Raw genomic sequence first — 27,420 nt, 5'->3', positions numbered from 1 at the left:
TCACAATGAATTACCAAAGAAGTTAAAAGCGATTGCCTTGAAGGAAGAGAATGTGGGCTGGTGACAGGTGTAATGTAACCCTTTTGTTATTAAACATTGGCCTTTTCATGCTATTTTACTCTTTAAATGTGTTTATATATTACTTTGTCAGAGTAAAAATAAAGGAAAATATATTTATCTGGAAATACTTTACAGAAAGGTGTAAGTTTAATTCTTGGGTCTGATTTGTCCCTCTTATATTTTAGAGTAAAACAAATGTGCATTTCAATAAACTCAATATTCTTCTCAATAGTCCCAAGATTTGAAAATGTGGGTTATGTGGCAGTCATTCCCAATGACTTATTTTTTTACAAGAATATTATTGGAAGTCTTTCTGAAATTCACCTGATGAGAACCAGCATGTTATATGTTTTATATAAAAGATCTTAGAAGTCCTGTACACCCCATTTCAGGAAATTTTGTTTTTTTTTACTTTGAGATAATATAAAAATCCTGTTTTCTTTAAGTATTTAGAAACACTTTATAAAGAGATATTCAAATTCTGCACCCCTATTGAAGGTTAAAGTAATTTCAACTTCTTAAATTTTTAATGACTAAATATTTTGGGCAATGATACCCCTGCCTCCTCCATCCCCTCCAAAATTACTTTCCCAAGATTTCCTATTCTAAATCAAAGAAGTCCAAACCTTTCCACTTTGCAATGTCACTTGTAAGTCATTGTAACACACTTGGAAGGATTTACATTAGGGAAACAAAAAATACCTAATACAGGCAGAAAATATGAAGCTTTGATTGACCATGTATCATCTGGGCTTGTTCCCATGCACAAGCAATATAAGGGGCACAAAACATGCCTTCTCCTTGTCATTCAGAGGCAGGCAAATCAGACTCTTACTTAATGAGTCTCTTTAGATTTGAACATGAGAAACTATCAGTAGAATCTACCACAAAATTCAAAGCTCCATAGACAACTGTCTAAACAGCTGTAAGGATTTGAAGGATAACTACTATACTGTACTTTAGCTTTTCTAACCCACACTCCATAAAAATACAAGCTTTTTTCTTCTTTTACCTCCTCCTCTCCATGTATTGGAATTCCCAGATTAAATACTTTTCTCCCCTTTTGGGAGATTTTTTGTCTAAGATACGTTGGAGCTAAGACTTTCTGACCATTTGATTTAGTTTTCACACTCAAAATTGAATGGAAACACTATGTTCTTTTATTTAAAGGTATTTTAAAAATTAACTATGAGCATTTTACAAGAATAAAGAAAAAAGAGGAAAGGGATGGGAAGTACAGGCAAAGTGACATAGGTAAGACTGGCCACATTAGCAAAGAACCATGTATTATGATGATGTAAAATATCTTCCTGTAGAATGTTTTTATGCTTATTTTGATCGTTTAGATAGATATACCTTTTCTATCAAATAGATTATTAGAAGATATAAAGCTACATATAGGTTAAAAACACCACTTTAAAAACAAACACATATCATTACCTAGTTTTTCATCAGATTTAATTTATTTTTTGCTTTCAGCTTTAGAAAAGGAGTTGCAATTAATTGATTAAACAAGAATTACAACAATGGGGAAAGTTAATAGTGGTTTTTAAGAGCAACCTTATCAAAACTTTAGTTCCCTGACTTTAAAAAGCTAGATCCCTTCATAATGAGCAATGCCAGGCACTGGTTGCTAGATGTAAGGACTCATTCTTTGTCATTAAAGACTTCTTGTATTTTTTCCAATTAAAGTGACAGCAACAGTGGAGTGCCAAGCAAATTGATAATGAAAAGTACTAAACTTTTCACAAAAATTTAAGCTGAATAAGGCACAGGATCTGGCGCAAAGGCAAAAGAAATATTAATTTTCTTGTATATAATTAATTAAATGATTTTCTTAAAGAAGCAAATAATACAAGTTCCTCTCAATTTAAAAAAATAAAATTCCATTACATGACTATTCTGAGGAAATCTTATCTAAATGGTGACCTTGATGTCATTTCTGATGAGACAATGATACCCATATCAGACCATTTTTGATACAGAGTGATCTAAGATCACTGGGGAGAAATAGGAGGGGCTGTAGGAGGAGTTTGCTGAGGCAATGTAAAGAAGTCTAAGATGGGATTGGCTGAGACACTGAATGCCTCCAGAACCAAGGCAAATAAAAAGAGGTCTGGCTCAGACTACCCCCCCCAAAAAAAAAACAAACAAAAAAAAACAAATAAATAAATAAATAAATAAAAACAAAAAGAATCCAACATGGTAAGACGCAAAAATAACCCCTCAATGAAAAGAAAAGAGGAATCCTCAGAAAGAGAGATAGATGAAATAGACATAGCCCAAATGTCAGACATGGAATTCAAAACAATGGTGGTAAAGAAGCTCAATATACTCGACATCCTTAAAATCAACTATGACAACCTTCAAGGAAGTTACCAACAGCTCCAAGAAAATTACAGGGAACTACACCAGCATAAAAAAAGACATAGAAATTGTTAACAAGAACCAGGAAGAACTTAAGAATACAATCTCTGAACTGAAAAACACAGTAGAATCAGTCAAAAGCAGACTAAAAAGAGGTCTGGCTCTTTGGCTCACGAGCTGAGATGGCTATTGAGCCACCTCTCTCTCAGGCTTTGGCTCTGGCTCTTCTCCCTCAAGGATACCTGGATGATCATGCTGCAGCTGCCTGCGTTTCCCAATGGGTGATATTTTTGAATGGGAAGGAACTCTGGGCATGGCCTATGATCAGGATGGCCTGACAGAGCATGGCCAGTTGATTCTTTGGGTGTTCTAGAGAGAACAGTCTCTGAGACAGAAGCCTGTCATTCTTTCAGAATTATGTAGCTTTTGTGTATTATGTTGCTTTGGTTTGTAAACTAACCCTACAGAATAATGAGGGAAAAGATAGGAGAATCCAGGTGTTAATAGTTTAGCCTTAATTGATAGGCTTAAGTGATTAAAGCTGTGACTTGATAGGCTTAAGTCCTGCTTTTGAATAGACTCCTTTATCACCAACCTTTGCCTCTGGAATTTTGCCTAGAGGGTGGCAGTCGGCAGCGGGGGGTGAGGGGGTGGGGGGACGGGACTGCTGTTCCATAACATTCTGAAAGTTGACCTTGAAATGGACTAAAAAGTTTGAAGGGTGAAGCTTTCTTGACTTGGAAAATTCAAAATTCTTAAAAGGCTACAAAGAAATGTATATAAAGACTCATTAAAGGGTTAATGTTTATTGAATAACTACTCTTTGCCAATCCCCTGGCTGGTTTGGCTCAGTGGATTGAGCATCGGCCTGCGAGTTAAGTGTCGCTGGTTCGATCTTCCAGTCAGGGCACATCAGAGAAGGAAAACTCTGACTCCAAAAAACCTCCGCTGCCTTGCGGCATACCTCTTCAGGGGAAAGGCTAAGGGAGTAAACCCCGACAGGAGCCGGAGTCCCTAAGGCGGTCTGACGTTGTAGTCAACACCGGCAACTCCTGTGGCGCACCTGAAGCCAAGCTGTATTGACTCCGTCTTTCCCTTGGACCCTTCAGCTGCGAAGAGAGGGGGGGTCTGCTGCATGGGCAACAGCAGACCCTCCATATCACCCTGCCCAGGCTCTGTAGCTTCAGCTTCACTGGAGAGGACACTCCAGCGTCATCGCAAGATGTCGATTCAACACGGGAGGAGACAGATACCGTGTCACTCCCGAGTCGGACTGCACAACCATTCTCGGTGGTGCAGATAGACTCTTAAGAAGCTACACCATCGTCTCTCGAGACAGACGGCTGCCGACGACTCTGTGCCAAGTAATATTTAGGCACCAGCAGTACAATAATGATCAAAACCAGAAAGAGTGCCTAACCTTGTGGAGCTTATAGACTGGTGAGGTAGATTGCTATTAAAATTGAATAAATAACTACATTCAATGATATAGAGATATATAGAGATATCCAAAAGAAACAGGAAATAGGATTATAATCCTATAGCATTATAGGATTATGGCAGCATTACAGACTAAAGGAGTCAGGATAGATAGGTTTCTTCAAGAGGTAGTCTATGAACTGGTGTCTAAAGGATGAGTAGGATTTAATGAGGCAAATTATTGGGGAGAGGGCAGGAAAAGTTGTTTAGACAAAGAGAACAATAGGCATGATGGTCCTGAGGGGTCAAAAGAACACCACCATGAATTTCAAGAACTGGGAGAAGGTAGCTAAAATATATTGATGGGTAGGGAGGGCACTGGGAGAGATGATGCTCCAGAGATAAATATAAACTAGAATAGTTTTCAAGATAATGTCAAGGATTTTGCTCTCCTCACTTATTGATGATTTTTTGATTGATTAATTTATGGATTGCTTTAAATCCTCATACTAAATCCCATTATTCCATACATATATCTTAGATAAATATTCTAATGTACCTAATAAAAATTCATTCATTAAACTAATAGTTACTGAGCACCTTCTACAATATGTGCCACACACTACTCTAGGAATCTGCAAAATAGCTGTGAACCAAATAGATTTAAATCTCTTATGGAATTTACATTTATATGGAGGAAGACAGAGTTGTAATGACACAGATAAGTAAAACATAAGTTCATTAGAGCCCTGACTGGAGTAGCTCAGTGGGTTAGGCATCGTTTCACAACTGAAAGGTCCTGGTTTGATTCCAAACAGTCAGGGCACATGCCTAGGTTGTGGGCCAGGTTCCCAGTTGGGGTGTGTGAGAAGCAACTGATCAATGTTTCTTTCCCTCTCTCCCTCCCTTTCTCTCTCTCTAAAAATAAATAAATAAAATATTTCAAAAAATAAGTTGAAGTGCTAAGAAGAAAAATGAAGCAGGAAATGGGAGCAGGCAGTACAAGAAAAAAACTTGGGTTTGAATATATTCTTGCTGATATTGTTTTGTATAAATATATTTAAAATCATGCAACTGGCATTGTGCTACAGATTTATCTAGTTTCTTTTTAAATCTATTTCATTTATTCTGCTTTTTAAAAATTACTTTTAAGTAGAGTTGAAATACAGTCTTATGTTAGTTTCAGATGTACAGCAAAGTGATTCTACATTTATATAACTTACAAAATAATCACCACAATTGGTCTAGTAACCATCTGTCACTGTATATACTTATTAGAATGTTATTGACTCTATTCCCTATGCTATGTATTACATCCTTGTGACTTATTTTGCAACTGGAAGTTTGCATTTCTTAATCCCTTTCTCCTTTTTTGCCCATCCCCCACACCCCTCCGCTCTGGCAACCATCAGTTCTGTATGACTTTATTTTTTTTTCTATTTAGAAACATGATCTTAAGTTCCACTCATGTTATTAAGAGTATATCCAATTTGTTGCTTCTAGCCGCTGCTAATACTCCATGTGTTCCCATCATAGTTCATGTACCTATACTCCCAATAAAGGAAAACCAGATTGCCTACAATTCCTTATTCTCAAGATAAAAGCTATGACATGGATCCACAAATTTTTATATGTGTATGGGGGCGGATGGTGGGGGATGACAGTGCAAAAGAATTGGGTCTGGCTTTGCATTTTGAAAAAATAACTATGAACGTAATGTGAAAATTGGAGTGGAGAGACTTTGGAATAATTAAGCTATTTAGAAGACATACTGTAGCAATCCAGGAAGAAATAATGCATCTTAGACTAGCTTGATGGCCATGCTGAAAATGAGGAGAAATGGAAGGATTCAAATAATGTTCAGAAGTAAATGTTGATTGGCCTTGATGATAGAATGGGTGTGGAGGTGAGGGAGAAATGTCAAAAATGACTCAGCATTCTAATTAAGCATATGGGTGGATAAAAAGTTATTCACTGAAACAGTGAACATTGGAACATGATCTTTAAAAAGAAAAATTGCATGGACCCAATACTCGTTAACATATAAGATTACACAGTGAAATATTCTTTAATCTAACCATTCCATGCAGCAAAGATTATAATTCTATAATTATTATGATGATGATAAGAGGATACACAGCACAAAGCATTCTGAAGTCTGGAGAAAAAGTGAATTTTTTTGAGTGAAAACCCTGAATTTAATGTGATGTTGGGGGTAGCCCCATCTCTCCCTTTCTACCATCCACCCATCTGGACTGATGTGACTTGGGTGAGGGCTGCCCCCAGTCTCTTTCCTGTGGCTCTGGGTGCCATCCTGTACTCAGTGAACCCCCTGGGCCTGTCTCTCTGTGAATCTCCTTCTCGCATATTCATACAGTGCCTGCTTGCGCTCTTGTAGGCTTTCCTGCCGTGCCCAGGAGGACTTGGCAAATGTTAGGGCTGTGGGCTGAGGAATCATGGGCAAAAGCTGGGGAACTTAGGGGCAGAGGCTGTGGGAAGGGTCCTCCTTGGTTATGTCTTCAGTTATGAAGGCTATGGCTCCCTCAAGTAAATTAGTGATGGTCAAGTCTGCGCATCCAGTCCTGGCCAGGTCTCTCTGAATGACTCCCAGTGGCACCTCAGGTAAAACCTCCTTGACTCTCTGAGTCAGAGTTGCCAGATGTACATCAGGAGCAGGGCCAGGGGAGGGAAGGAAAAATGACTGGACTGACTGGGAGTGCAATCTGGGGTCTCTTTGTCATCTCATGTGCTCTGCTTTGTCTGCTGGAGTGAGTCATGTTTCTGTCTGGCCCAATTCTTTGGTCACCAGCTGTTGTACATGGAGGACAAACTCCTTGTTTCCCTCCCCTGGCCAGTGATGAACAAGATGGAGCCATCTTACTTGATACACTGTGAAAGGGACAAATAGACCTTGAAAGGGCCCAGCAGATCATGGAGGAGAGCAGAGGAAAATCCAAGCGCAGAGGCATGTTGGTGAGGATGAATGCACTCTTTCAAGGGCAACATCAAGGAATTTGTGTTTGCAGGGGAGGAGGTAGTGAGTGGAGTGGGATAAGGCTGTGAGGAATGAGAAGGCCATAACATTTTATAGCACAAGAAGAATTTATTGCAGAAGTCGCTGGAAGTGATTTTTAGCAGAGAAGCACCATAATTAAATTTGGGCATTAGATTATTCTAGCACCAAGATAGAAAAGCCAGGAAGGAAACTTTTGGTGTTATTTGAGATGGTGAAAATATGAACAATGCCAGGGTCATTGGGACTAGACCAATGGGATACATCCTTGGAAGGACCTGATGATTGTTCGAATGTTGTCAGGAATCAAGGATGACTCCTAGGTTTATGACCTAGGTAATCATCTTAGTAGCTATGATATTTACTGATATTGGAACTATAGGAGGGAAAAAGCTTTGAGGAGATGGTGTGCTCAATTTAGGAGAATTTTAGTTTATGTCTTTTTCAATAATATATATGGAGGCTATATAGATTTAAAGCCATGAACTAGGTCTGAGTTGGGATACAGTTTTAAGAATAGGCCAGTTGATTGGTATACCTGTAGACTAAGAAGAAGAAGAATTAAGACTAAGCAACTTATGAGCAGTAAGTGAGCAAAAGTGAGTGAGAAAAAGTGGTCAAAGAGAATAAGAGGAGAGGAAAACTAGGAATAGGGGTGGAGAGAGAAAGATGGGGTGAAAGAGAGAGGAGAGAGAGAGAGAAATGTGTGTGTATACACACACACACACACACACACACACACACACATATATATATATATACACACACACACATTTTAGCACTCCCCTTATACACACTCCCTTTGTGTGTGTGTGTGTGTATCACACTATTTTCTCTTAAATGTTTTTCATTGTGTGCTGGTTTTGAAATGTTTTCTAAAATATGATTTGTGTAAACATCCTCTAAAACATTACTCTGGTTTATCTCTACCTTCTCTTTTACATTCAAATTCAATTTATTTTTGCATGTGATAGCCTACTTTTGGCAAACCATTCAGGTTTAAGTGTTTAGATTTCATGACATCAATAAAGTTTTAAAATAGAGTTAAAATGACTGTTCTCTAAAATTTCCCCTTGTCTTGAAGTTTACATGCTCTTGTATTCTGCTTAACATACCCCTCCCATAATTTCCTTTACAATTTTGCTTTCTTTATTTCAGTTTTTCACACATGTGGGCTATTTCTTACATTTAAAAAGATTTCACCATTTCTAATTTAAAATTTTTACTCCCTTTGTTTATTTTGTTCATTAGCTAGATACAGAGAACAGACCGACAGCTGTCAGGAGGGAATGGGGTTGGGAGGCTGGGTAAAAAAAGTGAAGGACGTAAGCAAAAAAACCAAAAAAATTTGTAGAGACACACACAAGAGTATGATGATTACCAGGGAAAGAGGGGTAGGGGGAAATGGAAGAAGGTAAAGTGGGGATAAATGGTGACAGAAGGAATCTTAGCTTTGGTGGTTAACACATAGTACAATATACAGAAGATGTATTATAGAATTGCACACCAAAACGTGTATAATTTTATTAACCAATGTCACCTCAATAAATGCAATACAAATTTTAAAAATTTTACTTCCTTCTCCCTCTTTTAAAAAATATTTTATTTTTGATTTTACAGAGAGGGAGAGGGAGGGAGAAAAGAGGATGAGAAACATCGATGTGGGAGAAACACTGATTGGTTGCTTCTGTACACACCCCAGGGGACTGAACCTGCAACCCAGGCATGTGCCCTGACCAGGAATCAAACCAGCAACCTTTTGGTTTGTTGGACAATGCCCAACCAACTGAGCCACACCAGCTAGGGCCCTTCCCCATCTTCTATACATATACAACATATTTTCCAAGTTCTGGCAAGCTCCTAGATACTAGTGAAATTATATTAACAATAATAACCAATATATCATTGCTTTTTGATCATACCACTTCTAAGGACCTTTGTCTTTTGTCTGGTACCTCTGCCTGTAATACTGGTGGTGGGCAGGACATTACTGTTCTTGTGCAACATTTTAAACTTTTCTTTCTGTTTGAGAAATCCACCGTCATGTGAGCATTTTGAGAAAAAGGATCCATCTCCCACTGTGAAAAAACATCATCCTGAACCCTCGCAGCCTGGGTGTAGTCTGTATAAGTTTATTATATATTTTAGATATCAGCACCTTATCAGATATATGATTTGTATTCATTAGGTTGCCTTTTTACTCCTGATGGTTTCCTTTGCTGTGCAGAAACTTTTTAGTTTGATGTAGTCCCACTTGTATTTGTTTATGTTGCCTTTTTTTCTCTTTCTTTTTCTTTTCTTTTTTTGGTGTCATATCCATGAAATTGTTGCCAAGATCAATGTTATAAAGCTTTCTCCTATTATGGTTATAGGTCTAATGTTTAAGTATTTAATCCATTTTGAGTTGAATTTTGTGTATAGTATAAGATATGGTCACATTTCATTTTTTTGCACATGGATATACAGTTTTCCCAGCACCATTTTTTGACAAAACTATCTTTTTGCCATGGTAAACTCTTGGCACATTTGTTGAACATCAGTTACCTGTATATGTGTAGATTTATTTCTAGTCTTTCTATTCAGTTGTTTTGGTCTATAGGTGTGTCTTTATGCCAGTACCATGCTCTTTGATTCTTATAGCTTTGTAATATATTTTGAAGTTAGCTTGGTTCTTTCTCAGGATTGGCTTGGATATTTGTGGTCTTTGTGAATCTACATGAGTTATAAAATTGATTTATTTTATTTTTATAAGAATGTTATTGAAATTTTGATAGGGACTGCATTGACTCTATATATCTTTGTGTAGTATGAATGTTTTAGCAATATTAAATCTTCCAATTAATGAACAGGTAATGTCTTTTCATTTATTCACGATTTTTAAAATAATTTTGTCAATGTTTTGTAGTTTTCAGTATACAAGCCTTTCACTTCCATAGTTCAGTTTATCCCTAAGTATTTTATTCTTTTTGGTGCTATTGTAAATGGAATTATTTTCCTAATTTTTTTTCAGATGGATTGTTGTTAGTGTGTAAAAATGAATGATTTTTGGATGTTGATTTTGTATCTGGAACTATACTGAATTAAGTTATTAGTTCTCATAGTGTCTTATGGATAACTTAGAATTTTCTACATATAGAAATATGTTGTCTGCAAACAGGAACAATTTTACTTCCCTTTTTCCAACGTGTATGCATAGCCTTTCAATTTTTTAAGCTCAACAGATATCAGTTTATTAGGTTTCCCTAATAACAAGGGACACAAATTAAGACCCTCTCTTGAGTTTGGGTAAAGGGGTAACTACTCGTCATCTCTCTACTTTGGTGAGGGTAAAGTCATAACATAACTTTACCTAAATCAATCCTCTTCATCAGCACTTTCTCCCAATTTCATAAGCTTCCATGATACCTTCCTGCCATTTATTAGACTTGGGATGCAGTTACTTTGGGATTCAGAAGAGAGAAGACTTGGACCAAGTCATCCAGTTAAGAAAAGGGAGTAAGGACAAAATTAGTCCTTGCATTAACTAAATACTTTACCAACATGAAAATGTTCTTCCAAGTATAGACTTTGTGTCAAAAAACTTTGAAAGCAATTTCAATTTTGACATGAAATACTTGAGAGACTTCATACAATTTACTAAATATATTTTGAGTTTCAGATTCCTCCTCTGTAAAAAGTATTAAAATAATACTTTTTCATTAAAGAAATTGTGAAATTATAGTGTATGAAAGCTATCAAGTCTAGTGTATTAGTCAGGGTTCTCCAGAGAAACAGAACCAATAGGATATATAGGCCCGAGAACCAGGAGCACCAAGAGGTAGAAGATTGATGTCCCAGCTCAAAGTCAGGCAGTGATGCTCCACCTTTTGTTTTACTCTCACCCTCAATAGATTGGGTGATGCTCACCCACATTGGGGAGGGCAATCTGTTTTTATTAACTCACCAATTCAATGCATATTTCTTCTACAAACATGCTCTGGCCATCCCATGGCCCAGTAAAGATTGCACATAAAATTGACCATAATATTTAGTATTGTTTTAGATGTTTTGATGTTTTAGCTATTTTGGTCCAAATAGTTATCCACTCATGTATCCCATTAGAATAGTTCTGCCAAGAGAGAGCTCTTAGCCCATATTTAGCAACCCCAGCAACTGTTTACCAATGCATTAAGTTTGTTATTTTATTAGACTTGACTATTAGAAAGCAATCTTTATGTCAAGTCACAACCTTTGTCTCTTTGTCTAATTTTTGTCCTAGTTCTACTTGTTAAGGTCACTCAGAACAGGTCTCATTCCTCTGTCACGTGCAACTCATTAGCCATTTAAACACACAGTTGTATTCTCCTAGAGCTGTCTCAGTAAAGGTCCAACATCAAGTTCATGGCAAATCCAAGACTAGCATTTGGACTTGCAATTCCTATTCAGTTAAATACTTGGACAAATTATTTTGGCTTCCTCTAAGTTACAATGGTTCTCCAGCAATGCCTTGGTTCCTTGGTGCACTGAAACCCTTAACTAGCTACACAATGCATTTTAATACATTTTTAGAACTTATTTTTCACTACATTGAGGATAATTTCTGTGCCAGTGTTGTTGGTCAGAAAATGTGATGGACATGATGGTACAGTTTAGTTGACATCAAAGAGATCAGAACTTTTTAGAACACGCAGGTGCAGCCTAGGATGCAAACAACTCCATCAGACAATTATGCAGCTCAGAACATTGTAGAACTGTAGTTCTGTTTAATTTCTTCAAGCACTCTGCCAACAATTCTTATACTTGAAAGTGGATGACAAGCACAGAAAAGTTGAAAATGACTGTTTTAAGACTTGAATTCACCCTGCTTAGGAAGGCCTATTGCAATCCATTTTCTTTGGCAACCTGACCAGCCCCTCCCCTCAGCAGCTTCCCTTTATAACCCAAACTCTAGCTTCCCAACCTGCTGTCTCAATATTTTTATGTTCATATTTAATATATTTTGTTACCTTAGATAAGATCTTGGTAAATATTTTGTTATTCTGAGGCAGTTGTGATAAACTTTCAATCACTGTTGGGAATGCATCTCTCTTCTATGATTTCTACTCTCATGATCATTTCTGAAAAGTAGATATCATGCAGATGTATTTTGTACATTAATAGTGAAGTTATAAAAATTTAAAACATAAAAATCAAAAATACCTTTTGAGTAACTGGAAACCCATGTTGAAAGGATGTAAACAACTTTATTAAATTATATTTCTAAGTCCAAATCTGTAATAAGGAGTTTTGGAGTTGACCAAGAAGCAAGTATAGCTTCAAACTCTAAATAATGAAATTAAATCAATCATAATTGTAGGGGTATCTAAGAAAATAAAATGATAAGCAACAAAAACACAGAGGATATGATTAGTTGAGGTGAGAATGAGTATCAAAGTGGATGGTTTAGAAATGAAGTAAAATTTTGAATTAAAGAATAAAGTAAGAGAAAGAAAAGAAAATGAAGTACTTTTCTTTGTTTGTTAGCTCAATATGTTCATATACTCAGAGACAAACTTTTCTTTCCCCCACAAACTTCTTGATTACTACTAAGAAGGCTTGTTTAGCTAAAAGAATGAAAATTTGAAGATTAAAATAATAATAATAAGGTATTGTACTTTCTAAACTGCAGGGATATGATATAATTTATTAAATGCTTAAAAGAAAATGAGATAAAATATCAATTGAAATAATTCCATTGAGACAAATATTAAGTATGTAGGACCCATTTGCCAAGAGGGTGGATTTCAATTTATCATTGGGCTTATTTAGTAACATGGAAAATGTAGTAAATCAGGGTAAATTATGGGTTTCGAGCATGTACCATGCCAACCACACAATTTTTATTCATACAAAACTATGGGCATGCCCATTTCTGTGATGGTGTTGCTTCTTGTGCAGAACAGAGAAGTTATTTTAGTTAATATTCTGCTCTGGTAACATATAGGTAAATAATATACTTAAATGTAAGAACTAGAACCAAGAAATAAGACAAACTGAAGTATAAAATGTAGCATTTCTCAAGAGGTGGAGTTTTTAGGACGCATAAAGTACAACTATAGTTGGGAATCCACACAAGAGTTGCAGTTTTCAGGAGAAAGCCAAGGATAAACAAAACAAGAAGAAAGCAAATAATGTCAGTGAGCTCTTGATAGCAAAAAACACTTGAAATATAAGAAAAAAGGAACTATAAATTGTGAGAGAAGGAAAATAAGACAGGAGTTAAACAGTAAAAAGAAAACAAGCAATCAAGAAGACTAACATGCTTTAGTGCAAAATGAGGGTCATGGACATGAAAGGAAAATGTGTTAATATAACAGGGCAAGAAAGCTTCCCACTGTAAAACATCTTTAACTTCTGATTAATATGTTTTGCCCAAGATGGGTATATATAACACTTTCTTATGTGGAGTTTTCAAGAAAATAAAACAAGATGATAATGTATCATTTCCTCCCCAATTGTAAACACCGGCTTTGAGAAAGTGGTCTGCAGCTATGGATCCTTAAGATCCCTGAGGAACAGGTGAATGTTTAAGAAAAAAAAAAAAAAAAAGCGACTATGCTATAAAATTAAAACAACTAAAAAACTTATAAATTTGAATTTTATTAATACATTAATTTTAAGAACTTTGTAATATACCAATAGTATTATAGATCCATTTTAAATCTAGCACATTAATTGTTTTGTAAATATATGAAGTATGGGACTTGTGACTAAAACAAAAATGACAAATATTATCGGGGCCAAGTTCCCAACTTCATTGTAATTGGAAACTATGTAGTCATTTTTATTAAGTATATTTATATGTGCTTAAAATGTTTTGGGCATATAAGAACATCAGTTCTGTTTGCATTTGTAGAATGCATTTAGAAAGTACTGAGGCAATTTAATCAAGCATTAATTTGAATCTAAATTTAAATACATGTTATAAATTGCTTCTGAATAGAAGATAGTTAAAATATTTTGTCATGACTGGCGTGGCTCATTTGGTTGGGCATCATCTCACAAAGTGAAATTTTGCCAGTAGTTCAATTCCTGGTCAAGGCACATGTCTGGGTCGGATTGTGGATATGAGAGGCAACCAATTGATGTTTCTCTCTCACATCAGTTTTATCTCCCTCTCCTCTCTCTAAAAAATTAATTAATTTATGAATTTTTAATTAAAAAAATCTCTACCAAGAGATGCATCTCATTTGCTTGGTATTTTCAGGAAGTGTGATATTCTATTTAGGTGAATACTCTAGCCTTTCCCCTTCAGAAGTTCAAACCTTTAAATATGAATCACCTTTAAAGAAAATGCCCCTCAAATTACCTTTCCACTTAATATAGTTTAATCTTTTCTGGACAGCTCAGGGTCATGATTAGGAAAATCAACAGCTATGCTATAATGCAATACTCTGCTATCCCCTGGTAGAGTGATGAGTGCTTCCACTATGACAAATGACCCTGCATGACTCTTTCTGAACTTCTTCTGTATACTTTCTGTACTTTTCCCCTGTCCTCAGTTACTGTCAGGCTGTCAGTGCACCTGCCTCCAGAGTCTCCATCCCCATCCCTCGTCTCACATAACCACTGCACACATCCTCTTCTAATTTGCTGCTACGTTTCACCCTAAAAGAGATTCATTAAATTCAGAGAGGATAGGGAAGGAGGGAGGAGAGTAGTTAAAGTTACTAAAATGGCAAATGCTGAAACCTGTAAATTCTGAACCTGCAAATATTTGAAAATGTGTATTCCTAGATATCCTTGAAGGTAGAAATGAATAGGAACTGCCCTTGTCACAAGGGGCTACACTTCACTCCAAATAAAATACTTGTTCCATCTCCAAGGAAACCAGCTATTTGCTTCAGAAGCTTTTTCTCTGGAAGTTTTATGGGAACAACTTACTCTCACCCTCAGAGAGTGGGAGAAGAAATTGGAAGTATCTGATCCTCATGGAGAAGGTTCTGAGGGACCTGACCTGGAGAAACCTTTGTGTTCTTGGGGGCTAATCCAGAGAGCACAGAGCACTTTGGGAAATAGCACCTTCCAATATGAGGTCACAGCGCCAAAGGGGAAGCTTCTGTAGCCAAATGCAGGCTCCTTGTTATAATATCTTCAGACATGGCAAGGAGATAGGGTAGGAAAAGAAAGAAAATTCATTTGAAAGTTTTAAATCATCTTTTCCTTGTATTTTACTCATCATCATAAGAGTCAATTCAATTTGGGTTTTCTATATATTGTTTAAAAAAAATTTTTTTTTAATAGTGAGAGGGGAAGGAAAGGAGAGAGAGAGAGGGAGAGAAACATACATTGATTGCCTCTCTGACTGGAGACTGAACCCCTAACCCAGGCATGTGCCCTGACCAAGAATCAAACTGGTGATATTTTGCTTTGTGGGACAACACCCACCATACCAGTCAGGGCTGTTTAAAACTTTTTGTTTAATGACTGTTTATTTTGTATTAAATATTTGGGTTGCCTTCAGTATTCAAATTTAAAATATAAGTTATTCTTATTTTATTTTCTTATTTTATCTACTGAGTAAAAGGAATCAAACTTTCACATATTGTAAGAAAATTTAAAGAAATGGAAAAGGAATAAAAAGAAAGAGAAGGGTGAGGGTGGAATAGCAATGTTATTAGCAGTGGTAATAAAAGTATATAAAATTTTATTTCCATTTAATTTTCATTAATTCTCTTAAGAATACAAGAATAATAAACAAACTCATGTTTCCTTATAGTTTATTAAAAATCAGTCAGAAAATGTTAGTGAAATACCTAATAAGTTCCAAGCACCACATTTCCACATTAATTACAATGCCTTAATATTTATTTAGTGAGAAAATACACATACTAGTTCCTTTGTTTTAAAATAAATTTTTGAAATTGTGAATTTTGCAGTACATCTCAGGAACTTCTACCTATCTGCTAGGTTTGGCCTCATTACTTCTGTTTCCTAGCTCTCCATTGATGTTCTGTACTAGAGGTAGGAAAATCAATAGTCTTTGTGGTTACAGGAAAAGGTAATTATCATTAGTTCAAGAAGCATTTAGGTGATACAATCAATAAAAGTTTAGTGGAGAGGGAAGTTAGTTGAATATATGGTTTTGTAGACCAAATCTACTAGGTTTTGAGTTTGAGTAAGCTGACATGCCATGAATTACTATAGTAAAAATCACATTTTGAGAAATGGCCATAGCAAGATAAGCATTATATTCTGGAGAAAAAGTTATAGTTTGTGCGGTACTGAGAGAGAAACAAGTACAGGAACTTAAAACAGGGATTCATACAGTTAATCAAAAGAATTAACATTTGAAAATTTTTTTAAAAAGCAAGAGGAAAGAAGAGAAATAATACAAGAACAAAGTTATTACAATTATGATATAAGGTTCATCTAGGAAAAGATTCTGAGGTCAAATTGATGCTGCAACTTTATACCATTGACCTATCACATTTTGAATTATGAAGTGGCTATGTCCTGGGGTCCTAGGGCAGGCTGAAATTATATGTGGGGATTAAGGATTTGAGAAAGAAACCTCCACATTCATTTCTTCAGTCAACTTATATTTATTGAGTTACCATTGACAATTTTCTAAGCTCAAGAATTAGCATTGATCCAGACAAAATATCTGACTGCTTGAAGTTTACATTTGAGTGGATGGATATGGACAAAAACAGAATAAACAAATAGACATAGAATGTTTTTTCAGTTATAGCAAGTACAACAAAGAAAAATAAATTAGAGGAAGAGGATAGAAAATGTCAACAGATATAATTTTTGATAAGGTTGTTGGTAAGAGTTTCCTTAAGAATCAAAGGTAAATAACTCAAAGTGAGATAACCAAAGTGGCTATTTGGAAGATAAGTAGTCCAGGAAAATGAAACAACAAATTCAAGATCCTAGGTGGGTAGAAATATGCTTATTCTGCTCAAGAATCAGAAAGGAGGCCAGCATAGCTAACACAAATAGGCTGAAGACAGTATAAGTCAAATTTTCCATTTGTTACAACTAACAACTAATATCAATTTATGCTTTTACTAGTCACTAAAAATTCACATTTGTACAATCTTTAACAACTAAGTTTCATGAAAACAGTCCCATGCAGACAAAATAAGTTGATTACTTGGTCCTAATTTTATCTGGTTGTTACATGCATATGCAGCCTAGAACAGATCTAAGAGAGCTTCTTATTATATCAGGAGGGCCTGACTGCTTCAGCATGGTAAATTTTAATCTAGTGTAATGAATGGTTTTCCATAATTGCCAGAATTTACAAGCTTTCAACCAGAAAGAGTTCTCCTATGGTGAAAATCTTTTAAACATGTTGCCTTTAAACACATGGCAGCAGGGTATTTAAGAACTGTTACTTCATAGTTTTTAGAAAGAGCACTCAATTTATCTCTCTACTTTGCAGCATGATCAATGGAGGCCTCAAAGTTTCACATACTGTTATTGTGCATAGTGTGAATGAAAGTTGCAGTTTATAAAAATAATTCATAAAACAATCTATACCTATTGCAACTTTGTTGGAAATGGATATCTATGTTCTGAAATAAAGTACATGCTTAGCAATAAAAATTAGTCACTGCTTTTTCTATTTCTGATTTATATTCTCTCTGAGAAAAGTAACAGATGCATGGTCAAACAGATTCTAGACTCCTCTGTCCCTCAGGAGTAAAGAAGACATAAGAAAAAATACCTTAGAAAGTTTTTTCTTTCAGGCTTGAAATACAAATACAAAATGACTTTCGTAGAATAGGATGTTAGGTTATAGTTTTCAAATAACTGAAGTGTGAAACAAGTCTCTGAAAAAGCTTATAGGAAGGGCAGCACTGAGAATAACTGGGGTAAATAAAAGTTCTCCTTTAGGAAGGTCTATATATCTAATCTAAGACTAATGACATGAGCCATTGATCATCACTATATTGATGTTATTTCAGAGAACTATGGCATCCCAATAGGAGACAGCTGTAATAAATTTGATCAAATTTTTCTTGTTTGCTGCCCATGCAATGAGTAATTAATTTCACTGTATTAGAAAGCCACGGAATTGTGAGATATCATGAATATATCTTAATATATATTCATAATATATAATATATTTTTGTGCGTGTAATGTACAATACACACACAAATTGTGAAATGTTTATTATCGATATTGTTATATATTTTTGGCCCACTCAGAAAAACAACTCATAGACAATAGGACCCAAGAAGGCAGAGGAGTAAGTGAAAGCTATACTAACCTCTTCCCAGGGCCAATCTGGAATTACAAGTAAATTGTAGGAAAACCATCCTGAATAACCAAGTAAACACAGCTGGAGAGAGGCCTTATAACCACAGATAGATGGAAGAAGCCACATCATCACAACATGACTGGTAGGTAGGTGAGAGAGGGCAGGCTGGGCTGCCACAGGCAGCAGCTAAAGTTCCAGAGGGCTATTTCAGCAGCTGTGGGGTTCTCACTGCAAAGCATGGGGTCTAAACCCAAGCTGGGCTACATAGCCTACAACACCAGAGCTAGAAAAGAACCCATATATGATTCATCTGTGAAAAGCAGTAAGGATCTTTCCACCAGAGAGAGACAGATGGAGATGCAGAGAGCTTCTTAAAGAGCCAACGTACAAGATGTCATTTGCAATCAATTACTCTGGGCCATCTTTTACAGGCAGAACACTCTCCAAATGGCATAAGCCTAAGAAGAAGCAATAGCTCTACCTATAGAAATTTTTATTTTATTCCACCCAGTGGAGCTTAAGCCTGACTGCTGAGTATAGCTTGAGGCTATAGCACTGATTAGTTTAAGCTCTGAGAATTTAACTGACTCTCCCCCTTTGCTGGAAAGCCAGCCTTGGTGCATAGCCAATTTCACTCTGCACATACCCAGGACCAGAAGAGGGAGCTTCAAGCTATGGATAGCTCCAAACAGGTTTCTCAGGGCCAGTAACAAGCAGCGTCTGACAAAGATATATACCAGATTCTTTGAAGATCTACCAAATACATAGAAACAAATACAAAGAAGCAGCCAAAATGGGAAGACAAAGAAACAGACCCTAAATGAAAGAACAAGAGAATTCTCCAGACCAAGAATAGGATGAAACAGAGGAAAGCAATTTATCAGATAGCGAGATTAAAATAATGATTATAAGGATACTCAACAGCATGAAAAAAGGATATAAAAACCATAAAAAAAGCACCAGTCAGAAATAAAGAATACAGTATTTGAGATAAATAATGCAATGGCAGGAATAAACAGTAGGTTAGATGAAGCAGAGGATCGAATCAGTGATTTGGAAGAAGAGGTAGAAAGCAATACCATGGCAGAAAAGAAAAACAAATTAAAAATAAAATGAGAAGAACTTAAGAAATATTTTAGACAACATAAAGTGTGACAACATTTGCATCATGGGGATACCACAAGGAGAAGAGAACAAACAAGGGATTAAGAATCTATTAGAAGAAACAATGACTGAAAACTTCCTTAATCTGGTGAAGGAGTAACACACAGAAGTCCAGGAAGCTCAGAGAGTCCCAAACAAGTTGGACCCAAAGAGACACATCATAATTAAACTGGCAAGCCTTAACGATAAAAAGAGGATCCCAGAAGCCACAAGAGAAAAGCAGGTAGTTACATACAAGGAAGTACCAGACTGACACCTGATTTCTTGACAGACACATTTCAGGCCAGAAGTGAGTGGTGTGAAATATTCAAGGTGATGAAAAGCAAGGACCTACAACCAAGGCTACTTTACCCAGCAAAACTATCATTTAAAATCAGAGGAGACTTCCGGCCAAGATGGAGGCTTAGACGGACACGCTAGGTCTCCCTCTACAACTAGAGAGGAATACAACTACTTCAAAACAAACGATAACTAGAAATTCCAGAAAATAAAACTACACGGAAGCCCAACATATGAAGTTATAAACCAGCGGTGCCATTTGGGCAGGTAAGAGTTAAAGAGGGCAGCGCTGTTTGCGGTCAGCGGCGGGGTGGCAAAAAAGCCCGGAGGCAGTCAAGCCCCTGGCAGTGCGCGACCCCAGCGCTGGGGAGAGCGGCCACCGCATCGCCTTGAACAGTGAGGCCCAGGGGGGCGGGAGGACGGATCCCGGTCTTCTAGCTGAATAACTGTGTGAATCCACCTTGGACCCCCGCCCCCAAAGAAAGCACCACAGGGCTGCGAAATAGGTCGCGGACAGGCGCCGGTCGCTGAATTGTGACGCGTACACAGGCACTGCCCCCTACAGCCGGCCCAAGAAAACAAAAAGCATCTGTCAAAATGAGGCAGACAACTATAGAAATCCCGGTGGCACAGCTCACCAGGAAACAGATAGAGAACCTGACAGATGAACAGATAAGAAACCTGTCAGAGGCTCAGTTCTGGGCCATTGTTATCAGGTGGCTTACAGAATTCACAAAAGAGCAGGAAAAAGATATGAAAGAAGCGAAAAACATTCATAACGAAAGGAACAAAACCACATACGAGACAGATGGTGAGGAAAAAAATCCAGAGTTCATTTCAACAAACTGGAATATGGAGAAGGAACAAGCAGTCAACCAATGCAGCAAGAGGAAATGGGAAGCAACGATGAGAGGATCAGAAACCTCTGGGACAGCTATAAGAGGCCCAACATAAGAATCATTGGTTTGCCAGAGAGCGAGGAAGATGAACTAGAACTTGAAAAATTGAGTGAAAATATAATAAAGGAGAACTTCCCAGACTTGGGGAAGGGAATAGACTTGCAGGTCCAGGAAGCAAGGAGAGTTCCCAAGAGACTGGACCCAGGGAGAACCACTCCAAGACACATTATAATCAAAATGTCAAAAATTAAAGATAAAGAGAGAATCTTAAAAGCAGCAAGAGAGAAGAAAAGAATTATGTACAAAGGGGTCCCAATTAGACTATCAGCTGACTTCTCAAGGGAGACCCTACAGGCAAGAAGGGACTGGCAAGAAATATTCAAAGTAATGAAAATCCAAAACCTACAACCACGAATACTCTATCCAGCGAAATTGTCATTCAGAATAGAAGGACAGAGAAAGTGTTTCCAGGACAAAATAAAACTGAAAGAGTTCATTAGATCCAAACCACTGTTATATGAGATGTTAAAGGGACTGGTTTAAAAAACAGAAGCTAGGGAGATGAAACAAAGGCAAACTAAACAGGCAACGAGAGTGGAAAAGGAACTGTGGGTATGGGAAGCATATTGGGGGGAGGTCAACAGGGAGGGGGAAGGGGGAGAGGGAGGGAGATGATATAGGAATTGGGGATCATGGTAGGAGGGAATGAAATAGACGGAGAGAGGTTGGGAGGAACTGTATGCACAACTAATGGACATAATCTAAAAGGGGGGGACAACTGGAGGGAGGGGGGCCACCGGGTGGAGGGGAGCAGAGGGAAGGGAAATTGGCACAAATGTAATATTTTAATCAATAAAACACATTAAATCTGAAAAAAATAAATAAATAAATAAAAATAAATAAATAAAATAAAATCAGAGGAGAAAAAAGGAGCCTCCAAGACAAGAAAAAGCTAAAGGACTTTGTTAACACCAAACTAGTACTGCAACAAATGTTAAAGGGCTTGCTTTAAGCAGGAGAAGAAGAAAAAGAGAAAGAAAAAAAAGGAGAAAAATAGTCTAACAATAAATTGGCACTAAGTGCATATATATCAATAATCACCTTAAATGTAAATGGTCTAAATGCTCCAACTAAAAGACACAGGATAGCTGAATGGATAAGAAAACGAGATGCATATATATACTGCCTCCAAGAGACCCATCTCAGATCAAAATGTACACATGGCTAAAAGTAAAGAGATAGAAAAAGATATTTCATACAAATAGAAAGGAAAAAATGCTGGAGTAGCAATATTTATATACTATAAAATAGACTTTAAAACCAAGGCTATAGTAAGAGACAAAGAAGGACCCTGCAAAATGAGAAAGGGAACAATACAACAAGAGGAAATAACACTGATAAACATTTATGCACCCAAAATAGGAGCACCTAAATATATAAAGCAAACTTGATGGACATAAAGGGACATGAAGGTTCACAATGTGCATGTTACTTGAGGTTATGACAGGCTAGCCACTGGGCCTTGTTCTATTAACTTAATTTTAAACTTGACTGAATATGGAAAGGTAAAAAAGAGATCATCTAAGTTACAGAAAGGGGTCTCTTTACCAACACCTGATGGTCCCTCAGAACCAAAGCCTCTGGATTATTTACATTCAAGGCCATTCAGCAGCTATTTGAGAGCAAACTGCAATGAGGTTTTCAGCACTGGCTGGGCTGGTGACACAGAAAAAGGCTTTAAGAATCTGCTAAAGTTCTGCATAGGGCCATGTAGCCTAACTATAGATGATAACTTGAGCACATTAAGGCCTTCCCTGCAGCCTCTGGTAAGTAACAAAATTGTTCTCGTGGACCAAGGAATTTGAGCCAATTCCTAGGAGGGAAAACTGCAATTCAGGACAGTCTCTCTGATTTCTAATCAAAGGACAAATTCCGTTTTAGCTGCATCTATTTACCTGAATTAAATTGGATTTATTGACAAAGAGACAAAAAAAGTATACATATGAGAAGTGCTTTAAAAAATATATTCTTCATACTACTTTTCAGATAAATGTTTCCTATTCTGAGACTGAGTGGTGGGGATGAAGCACAGACGCACTATAAGAACAGTTTTCTCAGTGATGAACAGCTTAACTGGACATTTTATGTGGGTCTTCCTTGATCTTTGCTAATGAAAAACGAACAGGTGCCCAGTCCCTGAATATAAATGCTCCAATCTTGGAAGCATTATAAGCAAGAAGAAAAAGGGGATATCTTTCTACTTGCAATTAGTTGCAATTGCATTTTGCTGTTCTGGTTTGTGGGTTGGAATCAATCTAAAGGGCCCCACGATGTTAACAAGTGTGTAACTTTAATGCTTAGGGTAACTCAATACCTTCTCAATCTCTTTAGTGGATTCACAGGTATTAGGGATTAATTCTCTAGTCTTTCTAAGGACTCTAAACAGTACTGAGAAGGCATGACAATCTTCTAGCAGGAGGAGAGAAGGAAACAATGGTCCTAACAGCAAAGAAGGAAGAACATATAACAGGAACAACTGGAATTTTATTAAAGAAATCTTGTGAGAGATTGACATCATGAAGGTGTGACAAATATAGAAGTTCTTAGATATTTGTCTAGTGAGAAGCACACGATTGTTACTCTTTATAGTCTGAAAGCACCAAAGCAGAAAAGGTATTCCCTAGATTTCCTTAGTGAATAATACATGAAGTGTTAGCCCTGAATTTAGAGCTCAGGATCCATCCTGAAGGGAATAGCAGTGATTTTTATTAGAATGTCAATTCTACTAGTTTCTCAGCTGTAATTGTAGGAAAATGTGAAGATCCTGAGATTTGAGAACATACCCTATGTGTCAGTCTAGATAGTTATGTGACCTGAGAAAAGAGCTTTTTATTTATCTAACTGTTACAGAGTGGGGTCCCCTGAAGTCCCCAGAGCCTGCAGTTGGTGGATCGGGGAAGGGGACAGCTTTCAAGATACATTTGCATATATGGCTGATAGTTAGTGTCTTAGCTATGCAAATGGCTTTGGTTCTTCCAGGGCCCCAAAGAAATGGGAGGGGTTTTGACCATAGAATGGTGAGAAAAGAGCTTATGGGGCCTGCACAAAGTTCTGTAAATGGTCAGAACCAGTCACGTTGCCCACTGCATCACAGTCCATAGTCAGGTATTTAAAAATAATGTGGCAGCCATTTGCAGGGAGAGAACCCCATGTTGTTTTAGAAAAAAAGAGAGATCCATGTGGGTTTGAAAGGGAACAGGAGAGAACCATGTGTGATCCAGTGCAACATGGCACATGTTTTTCTGGACGGTTATATGGAGGCTGATGACATCATACCCCAGATCCTGAAGGAGAGAGCTGACAGATAAGGGATGGAGAGCTACTGGGCTTGGTTTTGGCTTATAGCCTTTGGGGAGTAAGGGAAGTGCTGGGTCCCATGGGAGAGCAGGGCTCTGCAGGAATGCTCACAGCCCTCCCCAGGTTGGAGTACTGTAAATAAAGACCTGTTTTCTTCAACTCTAATTGTTGGGTTTTACACCAAAGCTCCACGTGAAAGAAGCCCCTTTCGCTTGGTAACATAATCACACAACGTCTATTTGTAAACAATGATATTGATTCCCCAAAGTCATATATGTAAGTCAGCCATATTATTCTATGATCAGCTCTTTCTATGGTGGGTGTGATTAACAAGTTGGCACTAAACTGATCAAACTTAATCTGTCAGTGATGTAAGGAAGTCTGAAGAAGATTTCTGACAACTGACTCTGGCTCATGAAACTTGGTTATATCTGTATGGTTTCAGGATGTTTCCCTAAAAACTCAATTGGAACCTAAAACTTAAGTCAGATTATTCTTGAAAATATACTGATACTAAATTTCATGACATCTAGTTTATCATGAGAATACTGGAAATTTAACATGAACATTTAGTTTAATACAGTTAATACAATCTTTACTTTTAAAATCAGAGAAAAGGTATATTGTTAATCATCCTATCTTGGAATGTTCCTGTTTGTTAAGACATTGGTTTTTTGCTATATAAATGTTACATTTAAATAAGATAATTAAATATGTTATTATTGCAAACATGGAAACTAATGAATGTCCCTAAATAATGTCACAAAGCCACAGGCAAATATACTACAAAACTTACTGTTTCCTTACTGACTGCTTTCATAAAATTATTTTCTATGATTTAAACAGTTATTTTTCATACATAATTTAAGGCTGCTTATATGATTCATACAGCTTCTTTATTTAAAATATTTTCAATCAGTCTCCATTATCATCCATTTTTGACAATCTGAAGAAGAAGACTCGTGTATAAAACCATTTTCCTTTCCTGGAGATTTCTGCCTTTATCTTGTAAATTTGGAGATAAACAACTAAATGTCTCAGCCATAATTTAGGCATATGTCCCAGCCTAAAATACCTGAGGAATGTGAAGTAAAAGAAGAGATTTTAATACTTCTAACAACTGAAAAATACGGAGTTCTTAAAGAACTATAGTCTACTGAATATCTGCAGATAAGTGAAGGAGGCAGCGGAGAGCCAGACGTTAACACACCCAGCTTACTTGCTGATGGAAGACCTCGGATATTTTATGGGCTAAGTAGCAATGTACATGTCATGAGTTTTGTTTATAATATCACACACTATTATTTGCAGTTCAGTAAACTAGATTCATCTTTGGGCTTAATAAAACATATAAATATAATTTACACATATAAAAACTGCAGATGGAATAAGTATTAATTTATATTTCTTTTATTATATTATTTTAAAATTTCATTACACATAAACTACATGCATATAGATGTTACTTAAACATATAAATGAAATCATATCAACATGTTATGTAGTTGTATTTTTCAATGCTATTATTTTCCCTTCTCATCTAAGACTACTGAGGCTCAGAGATACTAACTGGGTTACATAATATTTACAGTGGGTAAGTAATAAGGCAGATTGTGGCTCATGTTACAGTGCTCTTTCCATGAAAACGTACTTCCCACATTTACGGTTTTAATTTTTTCTCTTGTTCATGTTTGACTCGGCTACACAAGGAGACTTGCTATTGTGCTGGAGCTTTGGAATTCATCCACAGATCCTATTTTTCTACTCTGTCATTTTGCATAGGAGGCAAATGAAGACCAGTGAAGTGAAGTAAATGGAGATATAATGACGGAACTTGAGCTCAAGTCTTGTGCTCTTTCAGGTGCTGCCCAAAGATGAAGATAATTTATCTGTAAGATCACAGCTTAGCCTCAGGAGGATTTTACAAGATAAAATCATAAGAGTGGACTTAAGTCAGATGTATTTTAAACTTTCTTTAAGAAATATGTTTCTAAAATGACCTTATTAAAAGCTTTCAAACCAAAAAACAGTAGCCCATTGATAACCTAATGTTTTAATAAATTTCAGAGGGAAAAATGTGGTGTAACAATGAAAGATATAGTAGTAGAGCTGTGCTTACCTTCATAAGTCCCACTTTCCAGGAGAGCCCCACTTTTCTCCAATTCCATAAAATCTTCAACTGTGATGAAGATATAGTCTACTCCGGGGACCTCACCCTCCTTATGTGGCCTTGTGGTGCCTGAATAAGGAAAATTAAAAATGAAAGACTCCATGTGGTTTATTGTTGAACTTTAGAAATATCATAATACTTCTGAATATTCAATAACACTTGTTTGTACATCCTGCTAGTTAGCAGTTTACATTTGTCCTTCTGTTTGTTTGGGAACAGAAAAGAGCAGGGATAAAGATGAAGGTAAATACACAAAGCATTTTTCGTCTTCACACTTATAAAGAGTCATAGCCTTGGAATGTGGCTGCATAGATTTTTTTTTTAAGTGAAAAATGCAGACCATTGTGGCTTTTTTTTTTTTTGAAGAGGTGGTTTGAATACTGGGCCAGAAGCCTGTTAGCTCAGGAATTTACACATCGCATTTCCATGAATGAACCTCTATTGTTCTGTAGACTGCTTTGCTATGACATAAAATACAATGGAAAATAAAAATGTTAGAAAAATGTTAATTTATCTGTATATTTTCATGATCTGATCCTTTGGGGGTGAGGTTGTTTTTTATTTGTTACTTTTGTACCACAAAACTTATATTTGATCTAAAGAATCACAAAACCAGTATTACTTAAAACTAAATAAATAATAGTTGGAATTGAATACTAATTATAATTGAGTTAGTTGGATGTGCATCATAGAATTTCTTTTCTTCCTTCCTTCCTTCCTCCCTTCTTTCCTCTCCTCCCTTCCTCCTTCCTTCCTTCCTCCCTTCCCTCCTCTTCTCCCTTCCTCCCTCCTTCCTTCCTCCCTTCCCTCCTCTTCTCCCTTCCTCCCTCCTTCCTTCCTTCCTTCCTTCCTTCCTTTCTTCCTTCCTTCCTTCCTTCCTTCCTTTCTTCTTTTTTTTCTTCCTTCTTGCCTTTAATTCTGACTGAATTGGGAGGTGATTGCATGGGCCCACCACTCCTGTTTCCTGTGTCACCTATAAAGTAAATGGAGCATATGTGGCCCCTGCGGCAGGATCATCAGCTTGTTGCTCATTACAGGGCTGCTTGAGAACACAGGCTTCCAGAACTGCTGTCCAGTTCATGAGGTGGGAACTAAAGCACAGACATTTTAAAGGCTGTGGGTTTGTCTCCTGGTACACTTCCTTCCTTAAACATTCTCTAAGCTTCTTTTCTTCTTTTATGCCCCCTACATATGACCTTTTGCATGGTCACATTGGAATTTATATAATACATACTTAAGAATATTATGCAGAAGGTAAATATATAGGCAAAGTGATAGTACACTGGCAGGCTTTTACATATTTAAAACCTCCTCCATATTCTCTATTTACTAAACAAAAAAATATTTCAAACCCTTAATTTTTATTTACACTTTCTGAATTCTTTATCAGCTAAGCCATGACAATAGCCAGTAAGTTCTCCTCCTGGTCTATTAGGATCAAATCTGTACTGCAAATGA

General features: G+C 36.8%; 1 protein-coding gene across 1 annotated transcript in view; it reads right to left on the bottom strand.

Moving 5' to 3' along the window:
• MAGI2 (membrane associated guanylate kinase, WW and PDZ domain containing 2) overlaps positions 1–27,420 on the bottom strand; it is a 1,613,703-nt gene that overhangs the window by 681,929 nt on the left and 904,354 nt on the right. Inside the window, exon 3 of the mRNA XM_090287299.1 lies at positions 25,912–26,031. Coding sequence (XP_090143425.1) covers positions 25,912–26,031 — 120 coding nt within the window. The remainder of the gene's footprint in view (positions 1–25,911; positions 26,032–27,420) is intronic.

Source organism: Furipterus horrens, unplaced genomic scaffold, assembly GCF_987537825.1.
Source record: "Furipterus horrens unplaced genomic scaffold, mFurHor1.1.pri manual_scaffold_9, whole genome shotgun sequence".
NCBI classification, from domain to species: domain Eukaryota; kingdom Metazoa; phylum Chordata; class Mammalia; order Chiroptera; family Furipteridae; genus Furipterus; species Furipterus horrens.
The sequence above is the reverse complement of the archived record's forward strand: the minus strand, read 5'-3'. Positions and strand labels throughout refer to the sequence as shown.